Source organism: Gallinula chloropus (assembly GCF_964237585.1).
Source record: "Gallinula chloropus genome assembly, chromosome: 4".
NCBI classification, from domain to species: Eukaryota; Metazoa; Chordata; class Aves; order Gruiformes; family Rallidae; genus Gallinula; species Gallinula chloropus.
The window spans coordinates 59,551,355-59,579,337 of NC_140088.1; the positions used below are offsets into that span (position 1 = coordinate 59,551,355).

Here is a 27,983-nt window from a genome sequence, read left to right on the forward strand (position 1 = left end):
ATCTTTATTATTAAGTAGCTCCAAAATGATACAACATGAAGAGTTACATGCTGAGGTTAAAACTCCAGAAAAGCAATTTAGAAATGCATATGCTCCTGACACAAAATGCTGCAAAATAAAAAATTAAGGGTTTATTGCAATTGTTAATGGGCTGGTTTACTAACAAGCGCCTGCAGCTGACCCTGGTTAGCTCTTCCAGCAAGAGGGTTCCATTGATCATCCTTTGTTCACAGAACAAAGCCTGATGTTGCATCAAACGACATTTGATCAGTGAGGAAGCCATAAATTCATATTCTTTATTAAATTAACTACAGAAATTGAGAGCTGCAGCATATACCAGCTGCTGCATTTGTATTTAGTATGTTCTTGGTGTTTAAGCAAGTATAGGGGGAAAAGTTTAACTCAAGTAGGAATTCCTCTTTGGAAAAATATTTGGAAGATGAGACTTGCTTTCTCTAACTATGAAAATTATCCTGTCAGTGAGCAGTGCTTCTCTGAATGACAGATAAGAACCAGATGTGAAGGTATAAAGACATATTGTCATATTTATTTATTTGTCTTTATTCTCCAAATCTAGTAATTAGTCCTGAAAAATTCATTCTATTAGAGAAAAAGACAACCTCACTAGCAATTTCTTTTTACTTTTCCCTTAAGTCTTAAGAGTAATTTCAGGGTGGTCTGCTAAATTGCATTCTCCATATCCTGGCAAGTAGCCATTACTCTCTGAGTTACACACATGCTACGTTTGGGGAGAGAACTTACTTGCTAACAAAATTAGAAGAGTCTGTTGGCAAGCAGTAAGAAAGTGAGGAGGGAGTCTGAAACCAGGGGGTTCCCCAAACTCATCTTTGTTTTTATCAAAATTGACAAAAGGTAGAAGATGTGAAAATTTCATAAGCAGTAAGCTAAAAATATAAGCATCCTGACAGATGGTTATATATTCAGCATCTTCCAAACTTGGTGTCACTTCTCATTAATAAGAGCATCTAAAATATTTGTAAACAGCTCAGATTGTTTATTGACATCTATGCAGTGAGGTCATGATAATCCATGCTCAGGACTTTCACCTAGGAAATGAGGGACAAACACAAATGACCTATAAAAGACTACCTGAGGCATTCCGTGCTGCTTCACCTGCAGAGCGATGTGTAAGGACCAGCTAGAGTATCAGATAGAAAAGAGAAGTTTTCCATGTAATTCTTAAAAAAAAGCCAAGCCAACTAAACAAACAAAAAAACCCAAAACCCAAACCATAGGAGAGACCCAAAATGTAGCTACATTTTCAGAAAATGTGTCCTTTAGCAACATAATAGGAGTCTAGTAACTGAGATTACACCCAAAGTTTTCCTTCTAAGGCCATATATCATTGCTGCATTATTAGAAATGCTGAATAGTTTCGGGGCTTTTTGAGGAACAACAACACAGAAGAGTCAATAACCTTTAAAAGATTAAAAAATGATACATTTGTTGGCTTAACAGATGGAACTCTAAGATTAGTTTAAAATTGTTCTGGAAATGTATTTGCTAAGTCTGACAAAATCATTTAAGTTTTGCATTTCAAAAAGAATGCAAATCTTATGTAATTTTATAGAAAGCTGAAAGCCACACTCGAAATTTAAAACCTCATGGCTTAATAGTATAGGCAGTTATTTTTCAGTTATATTTTTTTTCCTCTATGATGGGAGATAAAGAGAAGGGATGAAGAATCTTAGTTTGGCTTCTTTTTGAGAAATGGTGATTGTGTTTTGATTTTGGTTTTGGATGACTTATAGACATTAGCTGGAAAACGCGATGAATACTTTGTAAAAACTTCTAATCAGAGTTCTCAGAAGAGAAAACCCACCACTCACTGTGTATGATCAGAATATAAGCACTGCTTTTTAAAGGTTAGTCATTGTTATGGTTTGTCCTCACAATCTTAATTATGAAAAATAACAAATTTGGCATCAGTAATTGCAGCAGTATTAATTCATATTTCAAGAGTGCAGAAACACATATACAGATAGTAGAAAACTCTTTGAACTGAATTATGCTACTTTTTTTCTCCAGATTAATTAAATGAGTGCTCTTTAACTCTCTTCATGATCAACCATAATCAGGCCTTTCATTTCACCTTCAGGCTTATACTTTCCTGAATGATGCTACTTTCATTAAATTTCTTTTCTTTTTCTTGCATTTAAATTGCTCCTTTTCATTCATTAACAAACCGTACATGAACATTTGTTGTCCATATGAAATTGTGATAATAGGAGACTTGTGAGCTGAAATAGCTGGTTTCCCACTCTGATAGCTGCAAAACTTGTCAGATGAAATATAACAGGCTGCTTTTGCCAAGTTTTCTAGTTACAATTGAATAGGAATATCTGTGAAATGAAGTAACATTTTCATACTTGATGGTTTGTCAGTTTCAAAAAAAAAAAGATAGCTGATATAGCATCTAAATATGAAAACATATTGGCAGTGTGCTCCTCTGTTTTGATCAGTGCAAGCTCCCTTTCTTCTGGCGTAGCTTCAGGAGTAACTACGAGCATGGCAAGTCCTTGGACTTAGCCGCTGTCTTGCACACATGTTGGTGTCCTGACTTACCTGGTGTGCTCACTTGTGCAGCTTGTCAGTAAGGGGGAACTTTAAAGACAGCTTCTGTGATAGGACTGTCCTTTTTCCCAAACTGAAGTACCCATCTGGATGAAGAGGAAGATTTTTGGAACAGGCTGCAAGAAACCATTATCTCAGCCAGGTCTGGTGCCCATGTTCAGATCAATGGTGCAGCACACGTGCACGTGCGAGCTGCATGGCTTGTGCGCACGAATTCCTCTTGGGGATGCTCTCAAAGGCAACTGTTTCTCTTTTGTCCATTGCTGCTCTCACCGAGTTTGTTGTATCTGTCACTGCCTCCAGTGGGAACCGAATCGGACACGTACGGCTGCGTTTGGGCAGTCTTCACCTGACGTCTTGCAGCCCCATGGAGTGAACATCTGTACCATGGTCCCATTTGAGTGCTTCTGTACAGGCATGCCCCTGTGACAACCAGCCAGCCAGGGCATGCAGCTCCTCACAGAAGGACTACAAATGTGCCATACCAACATTTAATATTTGTTATTATACCACTTCTTTTGCACTGTAGCGGGATATAGGTACACACATGTATACGTGCTCAGCTACCCGAGCATCCAGGGAGACTTCTAAAACCTGGCAGCAGCTGGAGGTATTAATAAGCCATAATTCACTTTACCCACCGATTCCATATTTAGAGGGAAAAAAAAAAAGATTTTTAGGCATTTTAATGTGTTAATGCCAAGTTTTAATGAATAGCAGTTACCTCAAGAGCATGAGCTGGGTGAAACCGGCATGCTTGTGTCAAGACTGATGTGGGAAGTGGCTGCTGTCAGAAAACCCAGCGACCCGAGCATGGGTAACTTCATTTGCAGTACCGCGGAGGTTCGGGGTGCGCAGGGGTGGAAGTGGCCTCCCCTTGGGACAGACACATCAACGCCTGGACACCGCCGGTGCATTAAATCGGGTCCACCGGCCTCCCGATACCCGGGCGGGGTCTCCGCGGCGCGATACGGCGGAGGGACGCCCCGCCCCGCTCCTCCCTGTAGCCTTCTCCTTTCCCCGCCCGCCTCCACTTTGGCGCCAAACGGCGAACGAGACGCGTGCTGCGGCGGGATGAGCGGGCAGCAGCCCAGCCGTCACGTTAACGGGTACGCTGCCCGGGTCCGGGCTGCGCTGAGGGGGCAGTGGCATGGTGGGGCCGCGGAGGACGGGGGGTGGTCCGCGTGGTGCCGTTTCAAGCTCTTCCCGTTCCCCTTCCTCTCGTGCCTCTTGCCTTGACTGAGCTTCCTCTCTCCTCGGCCGGGCCGCTCTCCTCTTGGGGCTTTCGGGTCTGGTGGCGGGGGGCCGGCAGCCACGACGACCAGGCTGTGGTGCTGCCGGCTGCGGCCTGTGCCACGCGGCCGGCGCCGGCGTGCCCGTGTGGGGAGGCGGGGCAGGGCGGCGGCGTTCTCTAGCTGCTTTCGAGGAAGCTGGTGTCCTGCGGCGGCAGCACAGCGGCTGCGGTCTTGGCTGGGGTGCTCTGAGCGGTGCAGTGCAGATGGGGAGAGGCTGCTGAGCGCTTACCCTGCGCCCGGCTGCTGCGTTGAGGCTCCCCGTGGAGGTCGGGCTCCCCGAGCGTGGGGGCGGCCGGGCAGCGCTACCTGCGGCCTTGTGAGGGGGCAGCCTCCGAAGGCCCCGCCGTGAGGGTCTGTACCGCTACAGTTGTTGGCTGTAATCGTTGGGGTAGGGAGAAGAGGAGGGGGAGTATCTTGTGTGAGCAGTGTGCGGTTAAGTAAAGTCACTAAACGGAAATGTTCTTGTGCTGCTCGGTTTGGGCTCCCTATTTCTACGAAGTGTTTTATAGGAGGCCTGGTGGGTTGTCTCTCAGGAAGAATAAAACAATATAGTTAATCTTAAACGCAAAGAAGATCTTACTCTGCAAGAGAGGTTGGCTTTTCTCTCTTACCTCTCTCTCAACTTCTCACCTCCCAGTAACTGATAGGTAATCACGCTCAGTACCTGTATGAGAGGAAAGATTGGAAGCCTCAGGTAGAGGAAACGCCACTTTGATTTGATACGACAGCAATCATATAATTACAAGGCTTAAAGCAGCAGCTAGTATAGAAAGTCATCAAGAACACATCCTGTTTGGCTTTTGAGGAACAAGCACTGCTGAAGATGTTCAAGTTTTATTTTTAATACATGCCTTACCTCATTTTTTTTAAAGTCGCTTGTTTGGTTGGGTTTTTTAACCTTAAATTCTGTGAATTGATTGACAAAATATTGGTCATATCAAGCATACTTAATACTGGGCAAAATAACGGCTTCAATACAGTTGAGACACAAAGCATGAGACATCAGGTATAAGAAAACAGGAAGAACTTCAAAAAGAGGAAGATGGGAGGAAAAGTCTGTTACTTACCAGTGTCTCAGTTGTACATATGTTGTGTACTTTAATGTGACCACCATAGTTATCCTGTGAAAGGATTTGAGGTGCTGTATTCCGTTTCGAGATTCTCAACTAATTTTTTTCATTAAGGTAGACTATTTTTGTAGGTGATTTTTTTTTTTCTTTTTTCAGAGGGTGCTGCAGCCTGGGTGGATGAAAAAAAGCTGAGAAGGGAGGCACTGACTTTTAATTGTGGATTCTTTTTTCTCTATTTTCCTTTGAAGTACTGTTTACACAGACTTTTCTACAGACTACTAATCACTCTAGAATTTGAGGATATTTTTCCCCTTCTTGAGCAGCGTTAACCTTCATGGCTTTCAGTTTCCATTATTTTTATTCATAAATTCCTAATTCATCACAAGGATAAGCCTTGTTTGCTTATTTTACAGCTAGCTATAATATTATCTAGAGCAGCTTTCATTCATGCAATTCTAGAATTTACAAATGAGTGTAAGGAAGAGGATCAGCTGCCCCAAATCCATAAACTTAATTTTCCTCTTTGTACTTGACTACTAGCCAAGGCCTTGGCTTCTGCTCAACCAGAAATTAAGTGTTTTATACCCATTTCACACTCTTGTGTTCCTGTGCACTGAGTTGAGGGAATTATCTCGCCAAACACTGTGATGTTAAGTAGAAGTAATTAAGTGGGGTTTTTTTATGTTCTTTTTGATCTAAGCCTTCAGCTCGTTTGTCAGATACAGTCTTCTCTCTGAAGTCCGTGCTCTGAGAAACCTCCACTTACATACAGCTCTGTATTTATGAGAAAAGTGAATAGTAACTTTTGTTGTGTTTGAAACAAATAGGGTTGCTAGGGAATAATTTAAATAACAGAGACGATCTCGTGATCTCTAGTTCAGAGTAGTAGTGTTGTCTTTCTAGAGCCCTTTCCCCAGGATGTTTTATTCGGTGTAGTTCTGCGTTGCACGTTGCTTGTTGCATGTTGCTTGTCTCTCCAAAGGCATCACTGTGGGTGTCACGTAGCCATGAATGTATTAAACAGATGATCTGAAGTCCGATAGTGGTTTAGATTTTGTAAATATGCTTCTGTGAGATATTTTAAATAATCACTTAAATTGGCAGGAGCACTTTCTTGGCAATTCAGTTAACCTGTCAAAGTTCAGTTTGGTGTGGAAAGGTGCGAGGGTGTGTCTTTAACTTCATTTCTCTGCTGTGAGCTGCTTGTTCCCAGAAGACATTTGTTTCTTAGTAGGATATATATACTCCCGACCCTTTAGTTAGAACAATCCAAGCCAGTTTGGGGATTCTCAAAGTCACATGCTTTATTTTTGTGTTTGCTTTGACAGTTGTCAAAGTGGGAGAGAGATGTGCTAGTTACATGTATATATTTCTCCCTCCTTAGGTTGAAATGATGACTGTAAAGGTGATCCTTCCTCATTCCAAGAACCAGCCAAAATTGGCAACTTGTAATGTGTCATGAATGAACTATTGAAAACTAGCAATGTCTTTGGTAAATAGTACTCTGTAGGTTTCTAAAGTGCACTTTTAGCATGTACTGGCAGTGCCTTCACTCAAATAGCATAACCTCTTTATGACAAACTAACTGCAAGCCTCTAATATATGGGTTTTGTTATAAAAACAATAATTAACAAAATTATTTTCTTCTAATATTTATTTGTCTTCTGAAAGTGCTGGTACTAGTGTTGCTAGGAGATGTCTTGCTGCTTGCAGTTACCTGGGTGGCTGGACATCACTAGAAGGGGGTCTCAGTTTTAAGGTCTAGTCCTTGGTAAGGGGCACCCAAGAAGAAAAGTACTGTGCCCCTTGTATTTTGATAAGCTAATTATTGTATTTGAGATGTTCCACTGTTCCGGTTTTCAAGTGTAGCAATGATAGCAGAGACTTTGAGGAAATTTTGAATTTGATCTTTTCCTTGAAATTTGCAAAGCTTAAGCATGTTGATGGGGGTGGAGGGTGGGGACAGTGGTGTCCGTGTGTCCTCTATTTGAGATGAGAAGCACAGAGATTTCCCCTGTTGCATCTTACGCTGTTTGAACAGCATTTCAGTCATAAGGAGGCAAGAGAAAATGGATGTATCATTTTTTCTCCCCCTCACCCCTCTTCCCCCAAATAGATTCCCCAGTGCAGGGAAAGAAGCAACCTTTGTGCCGCTCTTTTACATTATATCTTGAGTTCTTGAACCCATCTTCTTTCAGTTTTTAGAGGGCTTTCATAGGACATAATATCAAGAGAAATTTAGCAGGAGACTATCAGGATGACCTCAGATTTTTGCTGGCAAGTGCTGTAATGAGAGGCAAACTCATGGCAGTAACTGTACTGGGAGAAGCAAATGACTGCACAGGATGCTACCAAATAGAAATCTAGTGAGCACTTGTCATAGGCAGAAGTGCAAAATAGCTTAGATTAGAGGCTTGCAGTTAGTGCAGTCATCATGAAAAAGATTATGTTGTTTGTGAAAAGAATGCCAGTACATGATATACCTGAACCTTAAGAAATATACAAGGTGTTATCTCTAAAGGATAAATTGCTCTTTCTCTGAATAGCTCTGTGCTCTGAATAGCTCAGCCACCTTATCTAAAACTGAAATTTGCAACCTCGCTTGGATGCCTTTCCCCTGAAAGGGAATGTTGCATATGAAAGTTCCTGGAAAGCACACCAGTTAAAATATTAGTGAATGTGCTGTCATCTTAGCCAGATTCTGCTTCTGGCTACTACGAACTTGTGCATGTTAAAGAATACAGTCTGTAATAACTAACTAGGTCTTGTTTGCTGATGGCTGTTTTGTTTTTCTCCTAAATTACAGTTTCGGCAATGAAGCATCCTGCAAAAAAAGAGAAGATTATTTGGAATGGCCTGAATATTTCATGGCCGTAGCTTTTTTGTCAGCACAAAGAAGCAAGGATCCAAGTTCTCAGGTAAAAAGGCAACGTATAAGAATAACATAACCTAATCTATATTGCACATCGCATCAGATGCACATGTGGCACTTCCAGGGATTTCTTATTAAAAGTTATTTCAGTATATAGCTATTCAATTTTTAATATGGTCAGCACCTTTTGTTACAGGAATTCTCTTATTGGGCCTGACCTCATGTGTATAATTCTGTGTGTACATTTGCAGCTTGGAGGTCATAAATCTTCCTTTCATCTGGAGGTTAAAATAACGTGCTTTTTCCAGTAAATACAGTTACTGTTAGAGGATAAAACTACTGAAGGTTTTAGATAGTAATTTTTTAAGACAGAGTTTTACAAGTTCCTTTTCCTCATCTCTTAAGAGTATAAAAATTCCTTTTTGTTTGTTCTGCGATTGACCAAAGTTTTCTTCTGGTTTAGTTCCTCCTGCAGGTTCCCCTTTGCCTTCTGGTTCACTCTCTGTCCCCATTCTTTGCTTCTTTCCTGTGCATCTGTTGAATATTGGCTTGAGGCAATTGATACATCTTCTGAAACATGCTGTTCTGCAGGACCCGGTCCTCCTGTTAGTCTTCTTTTGTGTGAAAAAGTTCAGGAAGCAAATCCCAGCAAATCCACAGAGTAAAGTGTATGTTAACAGTCTGCTCAATTACTTGCTGGCTTGGGTACATTATGGCTCTTAGTTCTCTGAAGGTTATTAGGGCTAAATTTTTTTTTACCCAAGAGCTGCTTGATAAATTCATACATTCTATGAATTAAAATCAGTACTATTTCCATTTCAGTAAATCTAAAATATGGGCAGAAAACATAAAACCAGGACTCTTAATCATTTGATACGAGGGGTCCCTGTGCAGGGTCAGACTGCAGTAATAAAGGGTAAAAGATTGGTATTTTGTTGCATGTTTGCATAAATAAGCCACAAAGTTTTGTGAGTCTGTCTCTGCCTAGGTCGTCACTACTGCATTTCTGTTCCATCTTCCATAGTTTTGCTGCTGCCACTTGCACCGTTGCTGGGAAAGCTGGTTTGGGCAGTAGGACTGACAGAAAACTTACTTTGGTAGGGTTAGTTCAGTGCTTAGTTTACTCCTGTTGTCTAAACTTAGGCTTACTTTGTGGCTGGATAGGAAATGTTGTTGGCCCGCTGGGGTGGGAATTGCATGACCAGATGGGTAACAGGGTTGCATCTGCCCTGATTTATTTAAAAACCTCCAGTTAGATACAGCTGTAGCCTTGCTCATGGTACAGCTGTAGCCTTGCTGACTAGATGGTGGGACTTAATATTAAGTGAAGCCCGTATCTTAAATGACAATTGTAGGACTGACTTTTCAGATCTCATCTTGTTGATACACTGCTTTGCATGCTGTTGGTACTACATAAATCTGATTTTCTTTAGGTTGGTGCCTGCATTGTAAATTCGGAAAACAAGATTGTTGGAATTGGATACAATGGGATGCCTAATGGCTGCAGTGATGATGCACTACCCTGGACAAGAACAGCAGAGCACAGTCTAGACACAAAATATCCTTATGGTAAGGCTTTTTGTAGTTGACAGGTCACACTTATGATGTCTGTATATGTGAAAGTTCATCTGGTAAAATATTGATCAGTTTTTCTTCCACTCACCTGATTTTGTTAATGTGTCTATATGTAGTACATCAGGATAAAAATCACAGCTCTCAAAATAAAGCAGTCTTTATGAAGGACTGATTGCCTGGTGAAGTATGTTCATAAATGATTAGCCATTTTGGATGGTGAATGAAAAATTTTAAATGTAATGCATCTTATTAGCACACAGTTGCAGTGTATGCAGGTGATTGCTGCTTCTGTGCATTTATCTTCACAGCAATTACAGGGAACATGGATATGCAAAACAAATAACTGGGTCTAAAATACAGGTACTCAAATTGTAAATTCCAGTGGCTGTGGGAAATTCTAGTGTTCAGGTGCTGATGGCATAGGCAATACGTGCTATGAAGGAGCTGAATTTTGTTTGTATGTGACTGCATTCTGTCATTCCATGCTGTTCCTGCCCCATTGCTGTGCAGTGGATCTACCCTGCTATGAGTGAGGTGACTTCATTGTTTATTTCAGCCTTTGAGTTGATTCATATTTACTAAATGGGCAAAAGAAATGAAAAGCAAGGACAGTTTCATGGTAGAAGTGGCTGGGTGCTGGCTTGGGTCCCATCTTTGTCTTTGCAGCAGGTGTCATTTGGCCTTCTGCGAGCCTGCTTTGAAGGGCATCTTGGTGCAGCTGTCAACAGGGCTGCACAGTTACTCCTCTGGGCCAGGTGTGGTTTACAGGAACCTGTTGGGCTGCCTCAAATGACATGCTGTGAGTGCTGTTTGCTGGATGTGGCAATGAAATAGCCACAACAGCATTTCCAGCAGGTCCAGGGAAGTGGTTGTGCCCCTGTACTCCACATTGGTGAGGTGAAACTGTGTTCAGTTTTGGGTCCCTCACTACAAGAAAGACATTGAGGTCCTGGAGTGTGTCCAGAGAAGGGCAGCCAGGCCGGTGAAGGGGCTTGAGAGCAAACCTTACAAGGAGTGGCTCAGAGAACTGGGGTTGTTTAGCCTGGAGAAAAGGAGGCTGAGGGGATATAGGATGAGGGGGAATAGGCTCAAGCTGTGCCAGGCCAGGTTCAGATTAGACAGTAGGAGAAAAATTTTCACCGAAAGGGTTATCAGGCATCGGTACAGGCTGCCCAGGGAGGTGGTTGAGTCACCATCCTTGGAGGTATTTAAAAGATGGGTAGATGAGGTGCTTAGGGATATGGTTTAGTAGAGGACAGATATAGTTGGACTCAGTGATCTTGAAGGTCCTTTCCAACCTAGTGATTCTGTGAAATTGAGAGATGCCTTGTGGCCTGCAAGTAACTGATGTTGGAGGGAGGACTGTGGTTAGGATTAATATGGAAGCAGGGAGTGTATGCTGTCTTAAATCCCCCTTTCTTATCTTTCTGCTTCCGCACCAGCTCTTGCTGCACCTCTGTGGGGTGAGACCAATGCATCAGAAATCACAGGCACAGGGAAAAATGGGTATTAGGAGCTCCTGCATCAGGTACTGCATCTCAGCCTGTCCTGGGCTCAGAAACGGCAGGGGGAAGATCATAAAACTGAATAAGTGCCCTGAGACATTTTCTCTTCCCCTTGTGTGGCTGTGGAAAATATGCACCCAAGTTCAGTTTTTGCAGAGCTGATACTGGCTGTTCTCTAGTGTTTGCAGTTTTTATCTCTGCTTACTAATTCTATTTTTTACTTGTAACTTCTAACAATTGGTTTGATACAGAAATTAGTCTCGCATGAGTTTTGACGTTCCCTGCTTTCACCCAGAGCTCTCAAAAAACCAACGTTACATTTTCTGGTTTCCCATAGCATTGAAGTGAAAGATGATATGCAGTGGCTCAGCACATAATTCATCAGTTTCATATTTGAGTTGTTAAAACCCTGGTACTTTGTCCTTGTTCCCTTTACCAATTTATAATAAAACCTCTAACATTAACTCTTAAGCTTGGGACAGTTCCATACTATTTTTCATGAGATGGATTCCTAATACCAGGGCCAGCTCCTGCAGATCTTAAGTTCTGTAAAGCACAGAAGCGCTGGCTTCACACAGAGTGGTGGTACTGCAGTGATACAGCTTGGTTTGACTGCTTTTGATTTACAGGGTGAGGAAACAAGTGTTAGCCCACTGATTAAATATGAAGTACTCAAAGCAGAATATTGATTTTGGTTGGATCTTCTGGACTAAGATGAGTGTGGGTGATCTCTAAGACCTCTTTCTGTTCCAGGCACTCAAATCTAAGCAGGCCAATTTAAATTTAAAATACTCTGTGAATTTGTGAGGAATCTTTGTACGAGATGACCTGAGAATTTAAATTTTTTTTTTATTTTTAGTTAACTCCATCTCTCAAAGATGTGGAGTAAAGTAAGGATCTCTAATACACAGTGCTTAAAAAATGCACTAACCTAGCTAACAGCTTGGAGAGATGAGTTCCTTTCTAAAAGATAGTTTAACTACTGCCCTTCCCCCAAGAATCTTAGTCTTCACCTCATTAAAAAAATCACAACTTTGTAACATAAAGTGTCTGCTGTGATGAATAAACGACCTATTTTGTAATTCACAGATCATTTAAACTCTAGCAGTTTCTTATTAATCTTGATAGCACAGTTGACAGACCAGACAAGTGTGTATATATATATATATAAAAAATCTTCTGCTTAAAAAAATTCTGGTAGATGCAGAGGCACATAGAATTGCTGCTAAAATCTCATTAAACTGTCATGTTTTCCTTTCTGCTTTTGCTAATCATCACAGCATTTGTGTAAATTGAACTTTCTATCCTTGCTTTTTTCCTGACTAGCTTGTGCAAAGATGGCACAACCTTACTGTGTTCTGCATTAGCTATGGGAATGCTGGCACCCTCATCACTAGAGCTGCTGTGTAGTTCATTAGGTAAAGCACGAACCACCACACTCACTTGGAAGATGTCTTCTAGAGTTACTTCATGCATCTGCAGTGCTACAGGAAAGGGCTGGGGTTGGATCTGAATGCTGACCTCCTGATTTTATGTACTGTTACAGGTTAGGCATAAACGTTAGCTGACTTCTCATCTGTTTTGGATCACTCTGACTAGGTTTCTCCAGAACAAAGCCTGAGTATTGCTCGTCGAATGGCTCGCTCAAAGGCTGCTCCAGAGGGCAGAGTGGGAAAAGGGCTGCAAGAAAACTGTCATCCTGTACAGGCCTATAAAACAAAGCCTGCTGAGATGGTATGCTTAACCCTCCTCCCTCCCTCAGGCCATACGGGGGGATATGCAATGCATACTCTGTTTCATGCTGTGAAAATACCACTCTGGTGGGCTGCAAAAAAGTCATCTCACTTCTTTATGCACTTTGAACTGAGACATACAAAATAAGTATGTGGTGCTGGGGAACTCTTGAGACGTGGAGCCTTGAGGAAACCTAGGGCCAAGTGCTGTGTAATGCTGATGGAGCCCTGAGTAAGATGAACATGAGCGAGTCTCTGCCACTTGGCCTGAGGGCCAAGGGTCAATCCCTGGCCCTGCCTGTGTTTAGAAGCATAGACATAGCAGGGGATTGGACCCAGAGGCTGTCTTCGCAGAAGTGTGTTAGATAATCCTATAATAAATTTATTGAGCTCCAGCAGAACAGATGGATGCACTGACCCCGCAGCTCTGATCAGATTCACTGTTTTATGGATAGAAAACTTCCAATTTCTACCCTAAAATTTATTTCTGGTTTGTTTATACATTCTTGTGTGTGCCAGCATTGTTCTTTTAGCTTTTCTTACTCACTATGATTAACTCTTCTTCCTTTCCCCCCCTTCCCATGTGCACTTCCTGACAGCAATAACCTTTTGAACTTTTGTTGTAAGTCTAAACAAATCCTGTCACTCTGAAATTTTACTCTGTCTTGAAACTTTTTGGCTTAAAATTCATCAGTGTCTCATTTATCTATGTCTGCTGCAAAATACTGTACATATATAATCTGCACCCTCGAGTGTGGGTTCTGCTCAGCTCAGTGTTAGGGAAAGGGCAGTTCTTGGTTAAAAAATTAGTTTTTACCCATATCTAAGTGTAACTTAAGCTGCTACTGAAAGAAAGCATCAAAATGTGGTAGGTAGTGCTCTTCCTTTTTACCTTAGAGGATGCAAGGCACGTGGATATTACAGGAATAGTGGTGTGGATCGCCTGTATTGATATTGCACATTCCTTATGGGACTCCTGAAGCAGATTAAAACTTTTTGTTTCCTTCTATCTCTAGCGTATATTTGAACCATTTAGCCTTGTTATGCCAGAAAACACTGGGCTCTGTACAATGCCATTTTTCACAATACAAAACTGGGCTTTTGTTGTGATGTTGGAATTGGCTTTTTCCAGGCTGCCGGTCAGTGACAGCCCAGTTTTGAATACCTACTTTACCAAGATGTTATTAAAAGCTCTTCCTGAAGCATTATGTTCAGTACTGTGTGCAGAAGCTTCTTAATAATTAGACAAAATTCTGACTTTCAGAGTCAAAAGTGAATGCCCTCTATTTCTGCTAGATGAATCTGAGGATTTGATGATGCTCAGTTTCCTCTTCACCCATCATTTAAAATACTATATTTTTCTCCTATTAACGCAAATCTTTCCACTAATGCTAGTTGCTTTGCTCCTGTTATGCCCTCTGTTTCTACTGTAATCTAAGAACATACATTTGACAACCAGTCTCTAATTAAGAGAGTTTTAAATTAAAATGACTGGCAAATTTAGAAACCTCTGAGCAATAGAGAAAATATTGAGTAAATATGCTTACAAATATTTATACAGGTTCAGATACGATAAAACATGTGCTGTGGCAAAAAGTGTGCTCTAATTGAACAGTACCTGCTGTGTAAAATGAAACAAACTGTTATCAACATTTCCTTGTGTTAGGATTCTGAGCTTTTTTTTTTTTTTAGAGAGATGAGCACTCAAAAGATACTTAGGCAAATGTTACTTTTGTAGAAGCTGTTATTTTGACAGCACAAAACTTGATAAGGCACTACGAGGAAGTGTGATGCTCTCTCTCCAACTGGCTGTTGCAAAGCTCAGGCTTCAGCTGGAAAGGGGAACTATAGGAAGCAGTCTCCACCTACAGCCACTCACTTTTGTCCTGCATGGACTTCTGTCCAATTCCGGTGTCATACATCACTCTTCTGGAAAGCTTGCAGATTTGGAATACATAATTATAATTTCTCATGTTCTTCTTGCCCACTGAGAAACGCTTCTGTTCTGCTCAGAGAAGAACAAACTTGGAGCAGGATGGGAGGAACTGGGAAGTGGGGTGGATTAGCTAATGCTCCTCAGATTTTGAGAAAAGCTTCTCTGGTCTGCCCTGCCAGATTTTGTGATGTTCATAAATGGGCTGAGTCGTTCCCATCTTCACTTCCCAGTTCTCCATTTTCATGGAGGAAAGTAATGAGGCTGGGGCTGTTCATTTTACCAATTCCAGATCCATCAACCACTGCCCCAGCCATTGTTACTCCAGACCCCACTTCCTTTCAGTATTTTGGTTCCTTCTGTGATCCTTGCTCTGTCCAACATTGGGGATCCAGAGAATAAAGGATAACTGGTAGGTGGAGCTTAGACAAAGATGGGATGGACAAGGGATGAACATGTAAAGGTAAAGATTTTGTGAAAAGACTTGAGAAGGGGGGCAAATTACAGAACTCACAGTATCCATTCCTGTGCAGATTTATGGTTGGTTTTCAAAATGTTTTTAATGTAACACTATAGTGCATATTTTCTCAAAATTCCTAGTCTGGCTTAGTAATTAATCACATAGAAAAGTCGCCCCTCCTTTGGCTGCTTCTTAAAAGTTGACATGGTGGTCCCTACTTCAAGTACTTCATCAAGCACCGAAACCTTTAAACAGCATTAAGAAACACTTTGAGTCCTGTGGTTCTTATGAGATCACTATTCAGAACACTTTCAGAAGGTGGGAGGAGTATTTTTGACTCTGTAGCCCACTATGAGTATGTTCATGTTAAGTGGTTAATCCTGAAAAGTGACAATTGGTAGGGAGAGTTGGGGATTCTTATTTAGAGGTAGGCTTAAGGGTGAGTGCTTCCTCATATAAGCAGCACAAAGAAGCAATGAGAAAAGACAGAAACATTAGCAATTAATACTACCAGTAATGAAGCAGTCATTCCCAGGTTTTTTTGTTGTTGTTTTGGTTTTTTCCTCTTGTGAGTGTAGTAGCAGGTGGTGGGAATGTCAGAGCACACACTAACTTCTCATAGCACGGGTATTTCTACAGCTAATGAAGCCTTTAGAGAATACTTTTCAAGCCACTTTTCCAGAATGGAAACCAGAGTTGCAGACTTAATACTATGTTGGCTGTACGTGAATATTATTTTTTTAAAAAACGAAACACCAGGGGCCCTCATAGGATATTGTAAAAATTCTTAGTTTTACTAGTCTATATAAATATACAGTTTTCAGAGTTAGGCATACTGTGCACCTGTATCTTATTTTAAATAAATTAATAAAAGGTTATTTTAAATTAGTTTCTTATTCTCTGAGAGAGAACAATATTTAACTATTAGTAGGAGCTCTTACTAGGTTAGAAAACTTGATAGCACCCCAAATATGAACTAGTTATTAACAAGAGGGTTTTTGGACTCCTGATTTGTTTTCGGTCTCTCATTAATGCTTTGTATAAAGCTGGGCAGATCTGTGAGAAAAATCTGGGGATAATAGACTATCTTATCTATAAATTGAGTAAGAGGGGGAAATATGAAGAGTGATGGGAAAAAGCCTAAAAGTAACTTCTTAATGACCAATTAGCATAATATCCCTTGCAGGGGCCAGTAGCAGATGTCTAGGGAAATGCATAAAACAAAGACATATGTAATGATAGTTACCCAGAATATTCTTCCAGGTTCCAACAACTGAGCCAAAATGATTTTGTATTTAATGGCCCAGTAGACTTAAAAAAAAAGAAATACTGGAAGGAACAAGATGACTTCTGGAATCAATGCAAACTTCTAGTCCTGTACTAATTTCTGCAGTAAGCGTAGTAATAAATACTTTGTTAGGCTACAGCGTGCATGACAAACCCACCTCCTTTTGCTTTTGAAATTAAAGCCTGCTGGGTTTGTTGGAGAGGCCCCACTACTTTTTGTCCTGGAATGATTAGTTTGTTTTCTCCTTCTTACTGTCTCTGTGTCTTATTTGCACATTGGAGAGTCGTAATTGTTCTTAACCTCGGGTTGTATGAAGATCAGGAGGCAAAATTTTTCTTCCCTCACTCCAGCTGATTATCTTCTGTAAGTTATTTTTGGCCTGAACTTGTTTTTGCTTGGGAAGAAGTTTGCTGTTGAAAGTTTGTACAAGTCTGCAGAAAAAACCTTTCTTTCTCATCAGTGCAGGAAGGAAACTTGCTGCAGTACAAATAATGAAACTTGTATGGTTTTTATGGCTGAAGATTTCTGAGTTTTAGTGAAGGAAAAATATTTACTGAAGGAATGAGGGTTGGGTTGGTGGGGTTTTTTTTATGCTCTGTGAGCCTTTGAAAACATTCCCTCATCCTTCTTTCGGGAGGCCTTCCACATTTTAGACTGCTGCCTAGATCATAAGTATATTGTTCAAAGAAACTTAAAACTGATGTTTCTGTCCTGTTGACATAACTTAGTCCCAGTTGGGGAAATAACAGCACACTGTCACTTGGTCCTCTGTAACCCCAGAAAAAAGAATTGTCTGACTGCTTATCACAAAGGCCACATAAAATTAGCACAACTCAGTAATGTACTTGGAGTGAGACGTATTTTCTGGCTTTGCCTAATGTATCAGTTCATAGAATTGTTTATCATGTACACTTAATGGCATGTGTTCAAAATACAACAAGACTCAATTACAGTTGCAATAGAAACAATAATAGTCATAGAAACAATGTGATGGTGCTTGAGGTGGGTTTTTTGTCGTCGATTTCCTATGTTTTGTGTTAGTATCTGGCTTTGCTGTTTATGAGAAGGTATGTGGACAGCATGGTCGTGGCGATGCTGGGGACTGCTTGTAGAAGTCGATACTGAGCTTTCTTTAGCACGTGTTTGGTCCTTTGTGACTTGTCTATATGGGAAAGCTGGTGTGCTGTAAGTTTGGCTGCAAATTTATAGTGCATTAGCTGCTGTACAGAAAGTTCCATGTGGACATTTAGTGTATATGGAAAACATTACTGTTCAGCCAGGATTCCTGTGTGTTGAACGTACTGCACTCAGTTCTTTGTGTGGCGAGATCACTCGCATGGCAGTCAGTAGCAAGTATGCTATGAACTTGTGCTCATAACTTTGCTTATATTAATTTTCCCATGTATGCAGGGGATAGGAAAACTACTTTTTTAATCCATTCTTCAGAAAAAACCCCAGTGGAAAATTTTTAATGTGGTGTGCACATGCAGATCTCTAGATGAGCTCAAACACACACCATGCTTCAGCACCTGTTTATGATGTAAGTCAGGGCAGCCCACAGTTTCTTAGTAGGTAGGTATATAAATTATGCAACTTGCTGTCATTCCTAGGAGTAAACAGGAAGTTCTCTCTGAGATCCTAATGTGTTTTTCAGAGGTTCTTGTGGATGACACAGAAACTGTGCTCTTCTCACCTGTGTTGGTAGCACATTAGATAATCTGATGTGTACAGCATAAAAACTTAAACCCTAAGGGGCGATCTGTCCGGAAAGAGCTGTTGTGTTACGGTGGAATAAGGCAGGGTCGGCTGTTGTTACCTGGCCTATCTCAAATCCATGGAGAAACAGATGACTTTGTTTTCCTGCCTGGGAAGTCTGGCACCTTTTAATGAGCAGTAAACTCACTTTAATATTAAAGCTGGGACAGTTTTATGGTTGAGTGTGTCTTGTGTATTTTTGGGGTGAGAGAATCATGCAGCAGTGCTGGGCTGTTCTGAGACCCAGAGGACAGAGCTGCTCAGTTTTACTTTGAGATTCTCCTGCCCTTAAGAGCACACAGCGTGCTCTTACAACTGTAAGACTGTTCCTATCTGTGCATGTAAACACATAAATGAGCTGTTTTATACTGGCAATTAGATACTCCAGAGAGTTGTGAAGCTGTGAGATATTGCTTCACTTAGGGTGGTTGCAACTACTTGGCCCACAGCCTACGGCTTTGTTGCCTGCAATAGGTGTTAGCAAATGGCAATGCTAATGCGCTTAATGATATCATTACTAATCGGCAGCCTGGTCAGAACAATTGACCTTCATTGATCTTGGTATTTCTGCTTTTACTTCTTCCTCTGCCCTTTATGACAAGCTGTGCAAGCTATTTGCCTTTGGAAGGATGTAAGCAGTTACACTGTAACATTTTAATTCTAGTTTGATTTATTTTAATGAATGGTATTACAAATTATTTCTCTCTCTTTTTTTTTGAATCAGTGTGCCATGCCGAATTGAATGCCATCATGAACAAAAACTCAGCTGATGTGAAAGGCTGCAGCATGTATGTTGCCTTATTTCCATGTAATGAATGTGCAAAGCTCATCATCCAGGCAGGTAAGGAGTAGCGCCAGCTTGATTTGTCAGGGTTGCAATGCTGCCTGCTCGCTGGTATCTTATCATGGATGTATTTGATGTTAAATTGCTGCTGTTAGATCTAAATTAATTGCACTGTCAACTTCATAAGATGCTACTTGTGGGGTTTTTTTGCATCTGAACGGTGCCAAATTTTTCCAGTGCTAATTGCATCTTCTGTGATTCTAAGCGTGCTTCTAATTTAGGTTTGTAACTTCTTAGACCAAGAGCTGCCAAAGAACAACACAGGCTTTGCATGTAATTACTGTCAATTCTACTGTGCTCTGACACATTGAATAGAGTAGGGCAGAAAGAAATAAACTTCTGCATGACAAAAGGTCCGTTGGGAGTATATACATGAAATTTTAATTTGAATGTGATGCATGGTAGATATTTGAAGATTTTAAAATATCTTTGCTCATAAATGTCATAAGACTTCTATGATCCTACTTTAATTATGTCTTTCATTACAATTGTTATAAATCTGTGCCACTGCAGCAAGTGTGCTGGCCTAAATGTGTCGCCTTTTTTCAGATTAGGTGTATCTGCAGTAGGCTTCAGTTCCATAAAAAAATCTCCGCTTAAGGTAGCGCACACTTTGCTCATCGAGTAAAGTCTTGTGGTCCTAGCATGGATTGCTGTTCTGGGGAGTTTCTCTTGCCACTAATGGCTATGGGAATCTAGGAAGAAAGAAGCAAACAGACTGCTGCTTTGTTTTGGTCAGTAGGGTTTGAAATGAAGAGAGGCGAAGGGGGGAAAAATGATGGTATTCCGTATTGGGGCTGCTTTTGTTTACAGAGTCAAAATCTCATGGTCTTGAAGGTGATTGGCTGCTTGTTCTCAATGTAGTCACTTGTCCTTGGGCACTTAGGTCAGCACTAAATTGCAATGTATTGATATTGTGTTGTCTGATAAATACAGTCGGATGCTGAGCAGGGCTCTGAAACGCTTGTGAATTCTCTGAGTTCTCTTGGGTCAGCTTTTACACTTCTCTGCTGCTTAAGTAGCCGTTTAGATCATTCAACAATTTGAGACAGCATGCATTTGTGAGGATTTGAACCCAGGATTGGGACTTAGTTATAAAACAGAACAAAAGGAAAAAGCATCCTTTTATACCTCTGCACTGGGAAAGGGAACAGGATTTCGGGTTTAAATTCTTTAAATTTCATCTGTACTACAGAGGTGAAAAGGGAAGTTTTCGATTCCTTTTGCAAATATGCCTAACTTCTAGTCTGTCTTGTGGTTTTGTCTGTGAGTGGTTTTTTTTCTGTTTTTCTGAGTTGAACTTAGGCAAAACTGGAGAAAAACTTTTATCCAAGTTTTTGAAAGCACTGTCTTCCAAGCCAGTTCTACCTTACAGAACCTTATTCTGAAGTTGGGAAGTAGGGATGTACCAAGGGGTACAAGTGGATGGATGCTGCCTTTCTGTTTTTGTGCACCAGTTTGTATATGATGTTGCTTTTTTTCAGTTTAATTCTAACATTTTATTCTGTGAGTTTTTTAGGCATAAAAGAAGTTATTTTTATGTCTGACAAGTATCATGACACTACGGAAATGACAGCTGCACGGCGGATGTTTGATTTAGCAGGTATTATATACAGGTAAGAGAACTTTGGATTAAATTTATATTTATTTTGGAGAGAAAGAAGATGGTGTGTGAAAAGCTGACTTAAGAGTAAAAGCTCTTCTTTGCATTTTATTCTTTGGTAGTGTTTGTAGATGGCTTGCTCTCACAGGGCCTTTGCCTGCAAAAGAGAGTGGATTGGCAGATAGCTGCACCATTCTTTTTGCCTTGCATATGGTTAAACTTCAACTTTGTAATGTTTGTATGAGGAAAAGGTCCATTTGAAATATTCATTTCATTCCTGAATTCCTGGAATTGGGGATTTGATGGGTATTTGTTATATAGTACTCATGAGAGTCATTGATGACCCTGCTGTCAGACTATATGACCTCCTGATATCCCTGACTACCCGAATTATCCTATGATCCCTTGAGTTGGGCTGGGGTTTTTTTTTTGTGTGTATGCACTTGCATGGATTACCTGATCCTTCTTGAAAGAGTTTATTGCAGTCAATTTAAGAAGGTGTCAACCAGCCACCCATAACTAATTCTTGGTGCTTATAGGTGTCCAGTCTTTTTTGGTCAGCTTTTCTTGTGTGAAAAGGATAAAACTTAGAATATTTGCCTAAAGTAATGAGAATCTGGAAGATGTTTGAAGAGTGGGGGTTTTTACAGACACTGACAGAGATACCTAAAGACAATCTGTTCAACAGCTAGTTTGATAGCAATAACATGCTGTGGGTGAGGCTAATTATGCAGTCAGGGAGGCTTTGCAACTTGAAAAAGTTTTACAATATTAATATAAAGACTTCAAAAAATTTGCAAACATAACAATTCTGACAGATAAAATTTTAGGATGAAAGCTACCTACTGGGCTAAGAAACATCCATGAAAAAACACAGCAGTACTTGAAATGTAGTTTTAGTCCTTCAGTGTATTTCCTGTCTACTAAGACTATTTGACTAAGAGGCATAAATCATTCTCTTACAAGTCAAATCTTGTAACTTCTCCAGGGTGAGAAATGTTTCTTGCATTTCAGATTGTTATTCTGGACAAAGTATTCAGAGCTTCTGTGGTCAGCAGCCTGTGCTTTTTTCTGTGTTGACTGCTATTCATTCTTGTATTGATTATTAAGGATGTAGGTGGTACTTAATGAATCTCTTGAACTGAACTGCAGAGCTTAATTAGGCACTAAATCCACACTATTTGCATAATCCTTTGTTTACTGGAAGACTGGAAAATATATGCTTGGTCCCCAAATACCTTCCTTGCTAATTGCTGTAGCAGATGCTCTAATGATAATAAAAGGAAACATTTTGTGGCAGTATTAATTTTAGAGTTCTAAAGTTAAAATTTCTGAATCATTTCCTCTTAACTAGTTTGGTTTTTCCCCAGTATGATGCATAATGTGATGTATTCCCATAGCATAAAAAATATTTTATGTACTGAGGCAAAGTTTGAAAGTGTTCTGTGAAAACCTGGCAGGAAAAAAAAGTGATCAAAATATTTATCAGAATATATTCCAACTATAATCTATATATGTACAGACACATGTGTATATATATGTATACAGTATATGACAATATTTGTATAGATACATATATGTGTACCTAAATCTGTAAATATATCTAAAATATTTGAAATACAAATACATACAAACAAAATTCCCAGCCCTGGTAACACGATGCCACCACCTGCAGCTACGTTGTTAAAAGTTCTTTGACTCCTGGGTAATTTATGAACTCCAATAGCTGAAGAATGTACGGGCTAACCCACCCCATGTGTCTTTTTTGTCTTAGTCTTTCTTGTCCAGGTTTCTCTCAGTGTGGTGCACTATAATTGGCTCCCATAGAGATGAAAACTATGTGAATCCAAGGAGGGTTTTTTTTTTTGTTTTTTTAAATTCCTTCAAAAATTTATCTGTAGCTAAAGCAAGCAAAATGTTTTAACTACTCAGTAATATCTATTTTTTTCTTTATTTTAGGGAATTCAAGCCGAAGTGTAACAAGATCATCATCGACTTTGATTCAATTAACAGCAGACCAAGTCAAAAGCTTCTGTGATTTAAGTCTTAGTAAGTCTCTAGAAGACTGATTATCCTTTTCTAAAAAGCTGCTAATGCCTTTCATCTTCAAGTTACTAGCAACTTTTTAATGGCTTCTGTAGCTAAAGTAGACTTCTAAGAAAACCAAGGAATAAAATGTCCCCCTCACTTCATCTTGTCATGTGGCATCTAAATCTACTTATCAAAACTGCTTAAAAAGTCTAGAGACATGCAGATGAGACAATATAATGTATGTAAAGAAAACTGTTGTGATTCTTGCTGAATTCCTCGCCACACGCTCCGATAGGCTGTCAGCATTGATTTAGGCTCAGTTTAACACAGGTACTTACTGTACCTTGCAATACGCTAATACATGCTGATCTCTCTGTTGGATACGTGGATCTAAATATTCCATCCTAATAAAGGACAAAAAATGTTATCCATGCAAATGCTAATCTTCCAGCTAGCATAACACTAATACATTATGAGGTTATAGAGTGTGTGATACTCTGCATGCACTACCCAACAAATGAAATACTGACTTCTCTTTTAATTGCTGTCTAATGCAATCATACCTGGGTAGGGGTGAGAGCAGAAGTTGTTCTGAGAATGGCCTGTGCCGGATGGAGCTATACAGGTGCTTTCAAGTCCTTGTTTTCCCCAGGACTCCATAATTGTACAGGGTGGAAGGAGTAAATCATTTGTCTCTTTACCTTTGTGACTCTTACTTGGAGCTGGTTTTCATGTGCAGAAGGAAATTATTTTATCGGTCTAAGCTGTTTCAAGACAATCCAACATAGCTTAGTCTTCAAATCAACCTGTAAGGTAACTGAAACATTTTTTTTTTTGTCCTTGGAGAGAAATTGGAGATAGTCAACCCATATCTGTATTTGTGCCAAAAGAGGTAATTATGATGTTAGCTTGTTTCCCAGTGCTGGCGTAGTACCTTCATTTTCATAAATGTTGCCTAAAATAATATCCTTTTTAATTTTATCTTGAGATCTGGGAATAGATTTGAGTTCCTTTTCTCTAATTTGATTTTTTAAAATTAAATATGCCTAATGGCTTTGTTTAGATAACATTGGTGGTTGTTTTTTTTATTTTTTCTTAAATGTGGTTGTACTTCAGTGAGCTTTTATTTTCTCTATAAAAGCTTTGTTTCATATTTTGGGACATGATGTAATTTGGCTTCATACCAGTATTATTAAAGTCTTATTAAAATCCACTATATTGAAGTAGAGTCATTATTATAATATTAAGCCATGTGCTTGGCTCCAGAGTGCTGCTGCTGTTTTTGCAATCATATGCAAAGCATATTTTGTGCATTTGTGATATTACATAAAGTGTAATGTTCATGAACCATTTGGCTACTAAAGGGAGCATTGTAATGTATTATAAGATGTGTCCATTTATAAAGTAATTTCTGACTTTCTCTTTTTTTCCTACAACTGTTTTCCACCTCAAAAGTGTTCTGTGGCTTGCTGCCAGAAGAAAAAAATTGCACATATGTGGAGAGGGAGGGTGAAACCTGAAAAATTACTTTAATAAAATGTCACTAACACAGCTTATGTACATCTTTTTCTTTGGCCCGAATTAATAACTAGAAGGATTTTGAGTTATACCAGTTTGACAATGGGACAGAAGGGAGGGAAGAAGCAGAATTTTTGGTTTTGGCAGCAAAATTGCTGTTTTCTTCATACATAATTGCTGATCTAAGTTCAGACTTAAAAGATACATGCATTGTGATTCTGGTTACTTTAAGTATTTTTGTCAGGCCTTGTATAATGGGAATATATAATGTGCATAAAAACTCAAGAATTTTTTTGAATCAGTGTCCAGGTGGTTGGTTTCTTTTTTAGCAATGTGTTATTTGTTATAATGGCTCTCTTTCCCCCCCTCTCCCAGGACCTTCCTGTTTGTGTAACAAAAGAGCAGTACTGGAGAATATGATATAATTTTAGATTTCTTCTGGCCAGTTTTTGATGTGACAGAGCCACATATACAAGCTTTCAGAGTAATTGTCAGTTGACTCGTGCTAGTAAGTGGGCATCTTTACGGAAAAGGAAAAAACAGATGCACAGTTCTTAAGACAGCATGTGCTTAGTTTGAGGTTAATGTTTTAGAGCAAATTTTAAAGGTTTGACCCTTTGTGTGCATGCCTGGAAATCTGTGTGCTTCTGGCTTTTTTGTTTTAATAGTTCAGGAGATAATGCTTTGGCTTCCAAATAGAGAGTAGTTACTAGAGGAAATGAAACAGGTAAATATAATGAACTGTGTTTGTGCTCCCAGAGCTCAGGTTCAAATGAACAGAACTATTTGGCCTGGAAGGATCTCAGAGGGCATTTAGTCTTACCACTTGCTAAGAGCACCATTCAAGTTAGATCCAGTTGCTCAGGCCTTGTCCAGGTGAGTTTTGCCAAGATCAAAGATTCTGCAGCATTCCCAGTCATCCATCACAATGCTTGGGCCTCAGCAACACCCTCACTTTGTCAGCATTTCCATACAGCTAATGCCCGCTGCCTCTCATGCTTTCGTTGCACGTGTCTGCAACCAGAGTCTCTCTCTTCTCTATAACCACTAATTGAAGTCAGGGGTTATGTTTGCCCCACCTTTAGCCTTCTCCAGGCTGAACAAATGCCATGCTGTCATCCTTTCTCATCCATCACGTGCTCCATCCCATCGCCATCTTCGTATCCACTCACTGTCTTATACTGGGAGCCCAAAGATGACACAACTCCAGCTGTGGTCTTACGTAAGCTGACCATGAATAATTTCATCTGTTGACCTGCTGGCTACACACTTTCTAGCAGAGCCTGGCTGTTGCAAGCACAGTTCACCTTGTTCACCTGGATTCCTGGGTCCTTTTCTTCCAGGATGCCTTCATCCAGTGGACACACAGCCAGCATGGAGCCGTTCTGTTCCTGGTGCAGAACTTCATCATGTTTCCATCAACCCATTCTTCCAGACATCAATATTCAGCCACTGGTATAGCTGGACTTTGAACTGCTGACCACTACTCTTGGAGCCTGAAAGCTCACCAACACGATGCTTCAGATGTCCCACTATGGCCACCAGCACCATTCCTATGGTAAACCACCTTCCCAGCCTGTCAGGGGAAGGGGAGGTAACTGCAGGCTGAGGCTTCATTAGGGATTGCTTGAAAACCCAATGCAGAAAGCTGAAAGGAGACTCTGGGGAACACTTTGGTAGTTACTTCAGCAGCATTAATTGGAGCAAGAAATCACAAATAAAATGCTGAGATCCTATCTAGTTCAATATAACGCTATCTTAAAGATTAAATCTAAATCCTCCAATCATCTAGACTTTTCCTTCTAAATATTACTCCATTCCCCTGCCAGAGAACCCAAGGAGCTGGCAATCTTATTTACATAAATTTCATTTAAGAAAGGGTGGTTTCACAGGCTGGCATATACTGAATGAGAGTGCAATCTCCCTCTTTGAAGCTTTGATCATGGACTGAGCATCTTATTGCTCTGTATATTTGGAATATCTTCACAAAGATAACAAAAACTATGCTGTGACCAGTACAATTGTTCTGATTTCCAAAATAGCCTATGATAACATTGGCAATAAAAGCTGTTGTGGTGCAGCGCTCAGACTGAAAGCTCCATGTGCATAAATGCAGAAGCTGCAGTCACTCTTCAGCCACTGAAATGAATCTTGCAGGGATTCTAAGCTGTTGCAGATGAGCAAAATAAACAATTCTGACCTGTCACTTTTGGGTTTTCTCTCTGAGTCTGGGTTATGGGAGTCTTTGTGTGAGTGAGGTGCGACAAAGCGCAGAGGCCTCACCTGGGGGCCCTGGAGCCACTTCATTGGGGCTGGGTCTTACCTGGGAGCCTGGAATAAGTTTCTCAGGTGCAGCTGGGGCTGTGGGGAGTTTAGAAACTGCAGTTCAGCAGTGTGAAAGTTAGAGAAGCAGTGTTCTTCATGGATCTAGTGGGCTTGGCTTGGTCCTGCTTCACTGGGTGTACTTGAGGATGAAGTACGGAAGTGACCACAGCTGAAAGTCCATTTATTTGCAGCTATTTCTTCTCAGCTGTAGTTAAGAAAAGGATATATATAGTGCAGGGCTGAAAGTGTGAGGTACCAACTCTTTCTCTCCTTAGTGGTGGTGGTTCAAAGGGTTTGTACCACTAAAACCTCTTTCAGCAGGTTTCCCTCTCCCCTTTAAAGTCTAGGTTTATCTAATGTGAAACTCTGTGATTTGAGAACAGAGGGGTAAAACTTGTTTCAAGTGCGTAGTCTGCATCTGCTCCACGCTCTCAGCCTTGGGAACTATGGAAAGGCACATGGTCGAAAAGCATTACACAGAGCTGACTGTCTAAGAAACCTTATATGTAACCTTTACATCCACATTCCCTTCCTTTTACTTCCAGTTTACTTTGGCTGGCTTGAAGGAAAGGTGGGGGGAAGAAAAGAAAAGAAAAGGATCTGTGAACTGTCTCTGTCTCATTCAGAAAAACCCAACCCCATCCTCCCAGCATTTACAGCTCAGTTAAACAGCAGCAAAAGCTTTAATGAAGTGTGTGTTTAATCAAGCTATGGAAGAGTGCAGCATTTGATTTTATTTTGCTGGAGTAAGAGCTTAATTGCAGCAGCTTGCTTCCTAGCGCTGTTCGTCTTCAGCAGCAGTGGCTTTATGTCATCGGAATGCTTCAAAGGCGCTGATGCAACTGGGCTTTGAACCCCTTCCCTGCTGAGGCAGGATCCCAGGAGGAAGGTGCCTTGGGCAGCTCCATGCCTGTAAGGCACCACCAGATAATGGTGGTGGGAGGGCTGCTGCCTGTCACTCCCAATAACAAACAAAAAGGGCATCATCTTTCTAGGAACTGTGCAGGAGAAGGGCAATGCGTAAATTGCAGATATGTGCGACAGGGAATGTGAATTACAGTGATTTGGTCTGTGTCTCTACCTGATTTATTTATTTTTTTTTTATTTTTGGAGGAATTGAGGAATAGGGGTTGGGATGGGAAACTGCTCCTTCTTGTATGTTTTAGGGTTCTGGAAAAAACTGGCCTCTGTCAGGATGCTCCCTCTCATCCGAATGTGAGGGGAGGTGTGCGAAAAGTCAGGCTCAATGTGCTGGATTTTCAGTTGTTGACATTATTTACTGTGCTCTTAAAAAACGGTGCCCTAAGGAGAACGAGAATAATGTGCTCCAGCAGCAAAATATGCATAATAAAGAAGCAATTGCCTATGGTTTCCTGGGATTTCTTACTCTGTGCTCTCTACCTCCCTATTCCTTCATTGTTTCAAGCTAATGTGTTATTTCAATTCTGCCATGCAAATATTGAGAAGGGCTCCCTGCACCAAAGGAGAGGAAACAAAATATATTCAAATCACTGCTTCTGTGGCATAAGTTGTGTCGTGGTTTGCCTGAGACTTGGGTAAATTCTTTCGTTGGCTGTGTAA

At 40.5% G+C, this 27,983-nt stretch overlaps 1 protein-coding gene across 1 annotated transcript; it reads left to right on the plus strand.

Annotated features, from left to right (window-relative positions):
• Positions 1 to 3,669: 3,669 nt before the first annotated feature.
• On the plus strand, positions 3,670 to 22,566 carry DCTD (dCMP deaminase; the record flags this gene model as incomplete). Its single annotated transcript, XM_084262993.1, has 6 exons — positions 3,670 to 3,704; positions 7,767 to 7,878; positions 9,266 to 9,401; positions 18,806 to 18,922; positions 20,445 to 20,541; positions 22,488 to 22,566. The coding sequence occupies 6 exons, from the start codon at positions 3,670 to 3,672 to the stop codon at positions 22,564 to 22,566; spliced, it is 576 nt and encodes a 191-aa protein (XP_084119119.1).
• Positions 22,567 to 27,983: the final 5,417 nt, after the last annotated feature.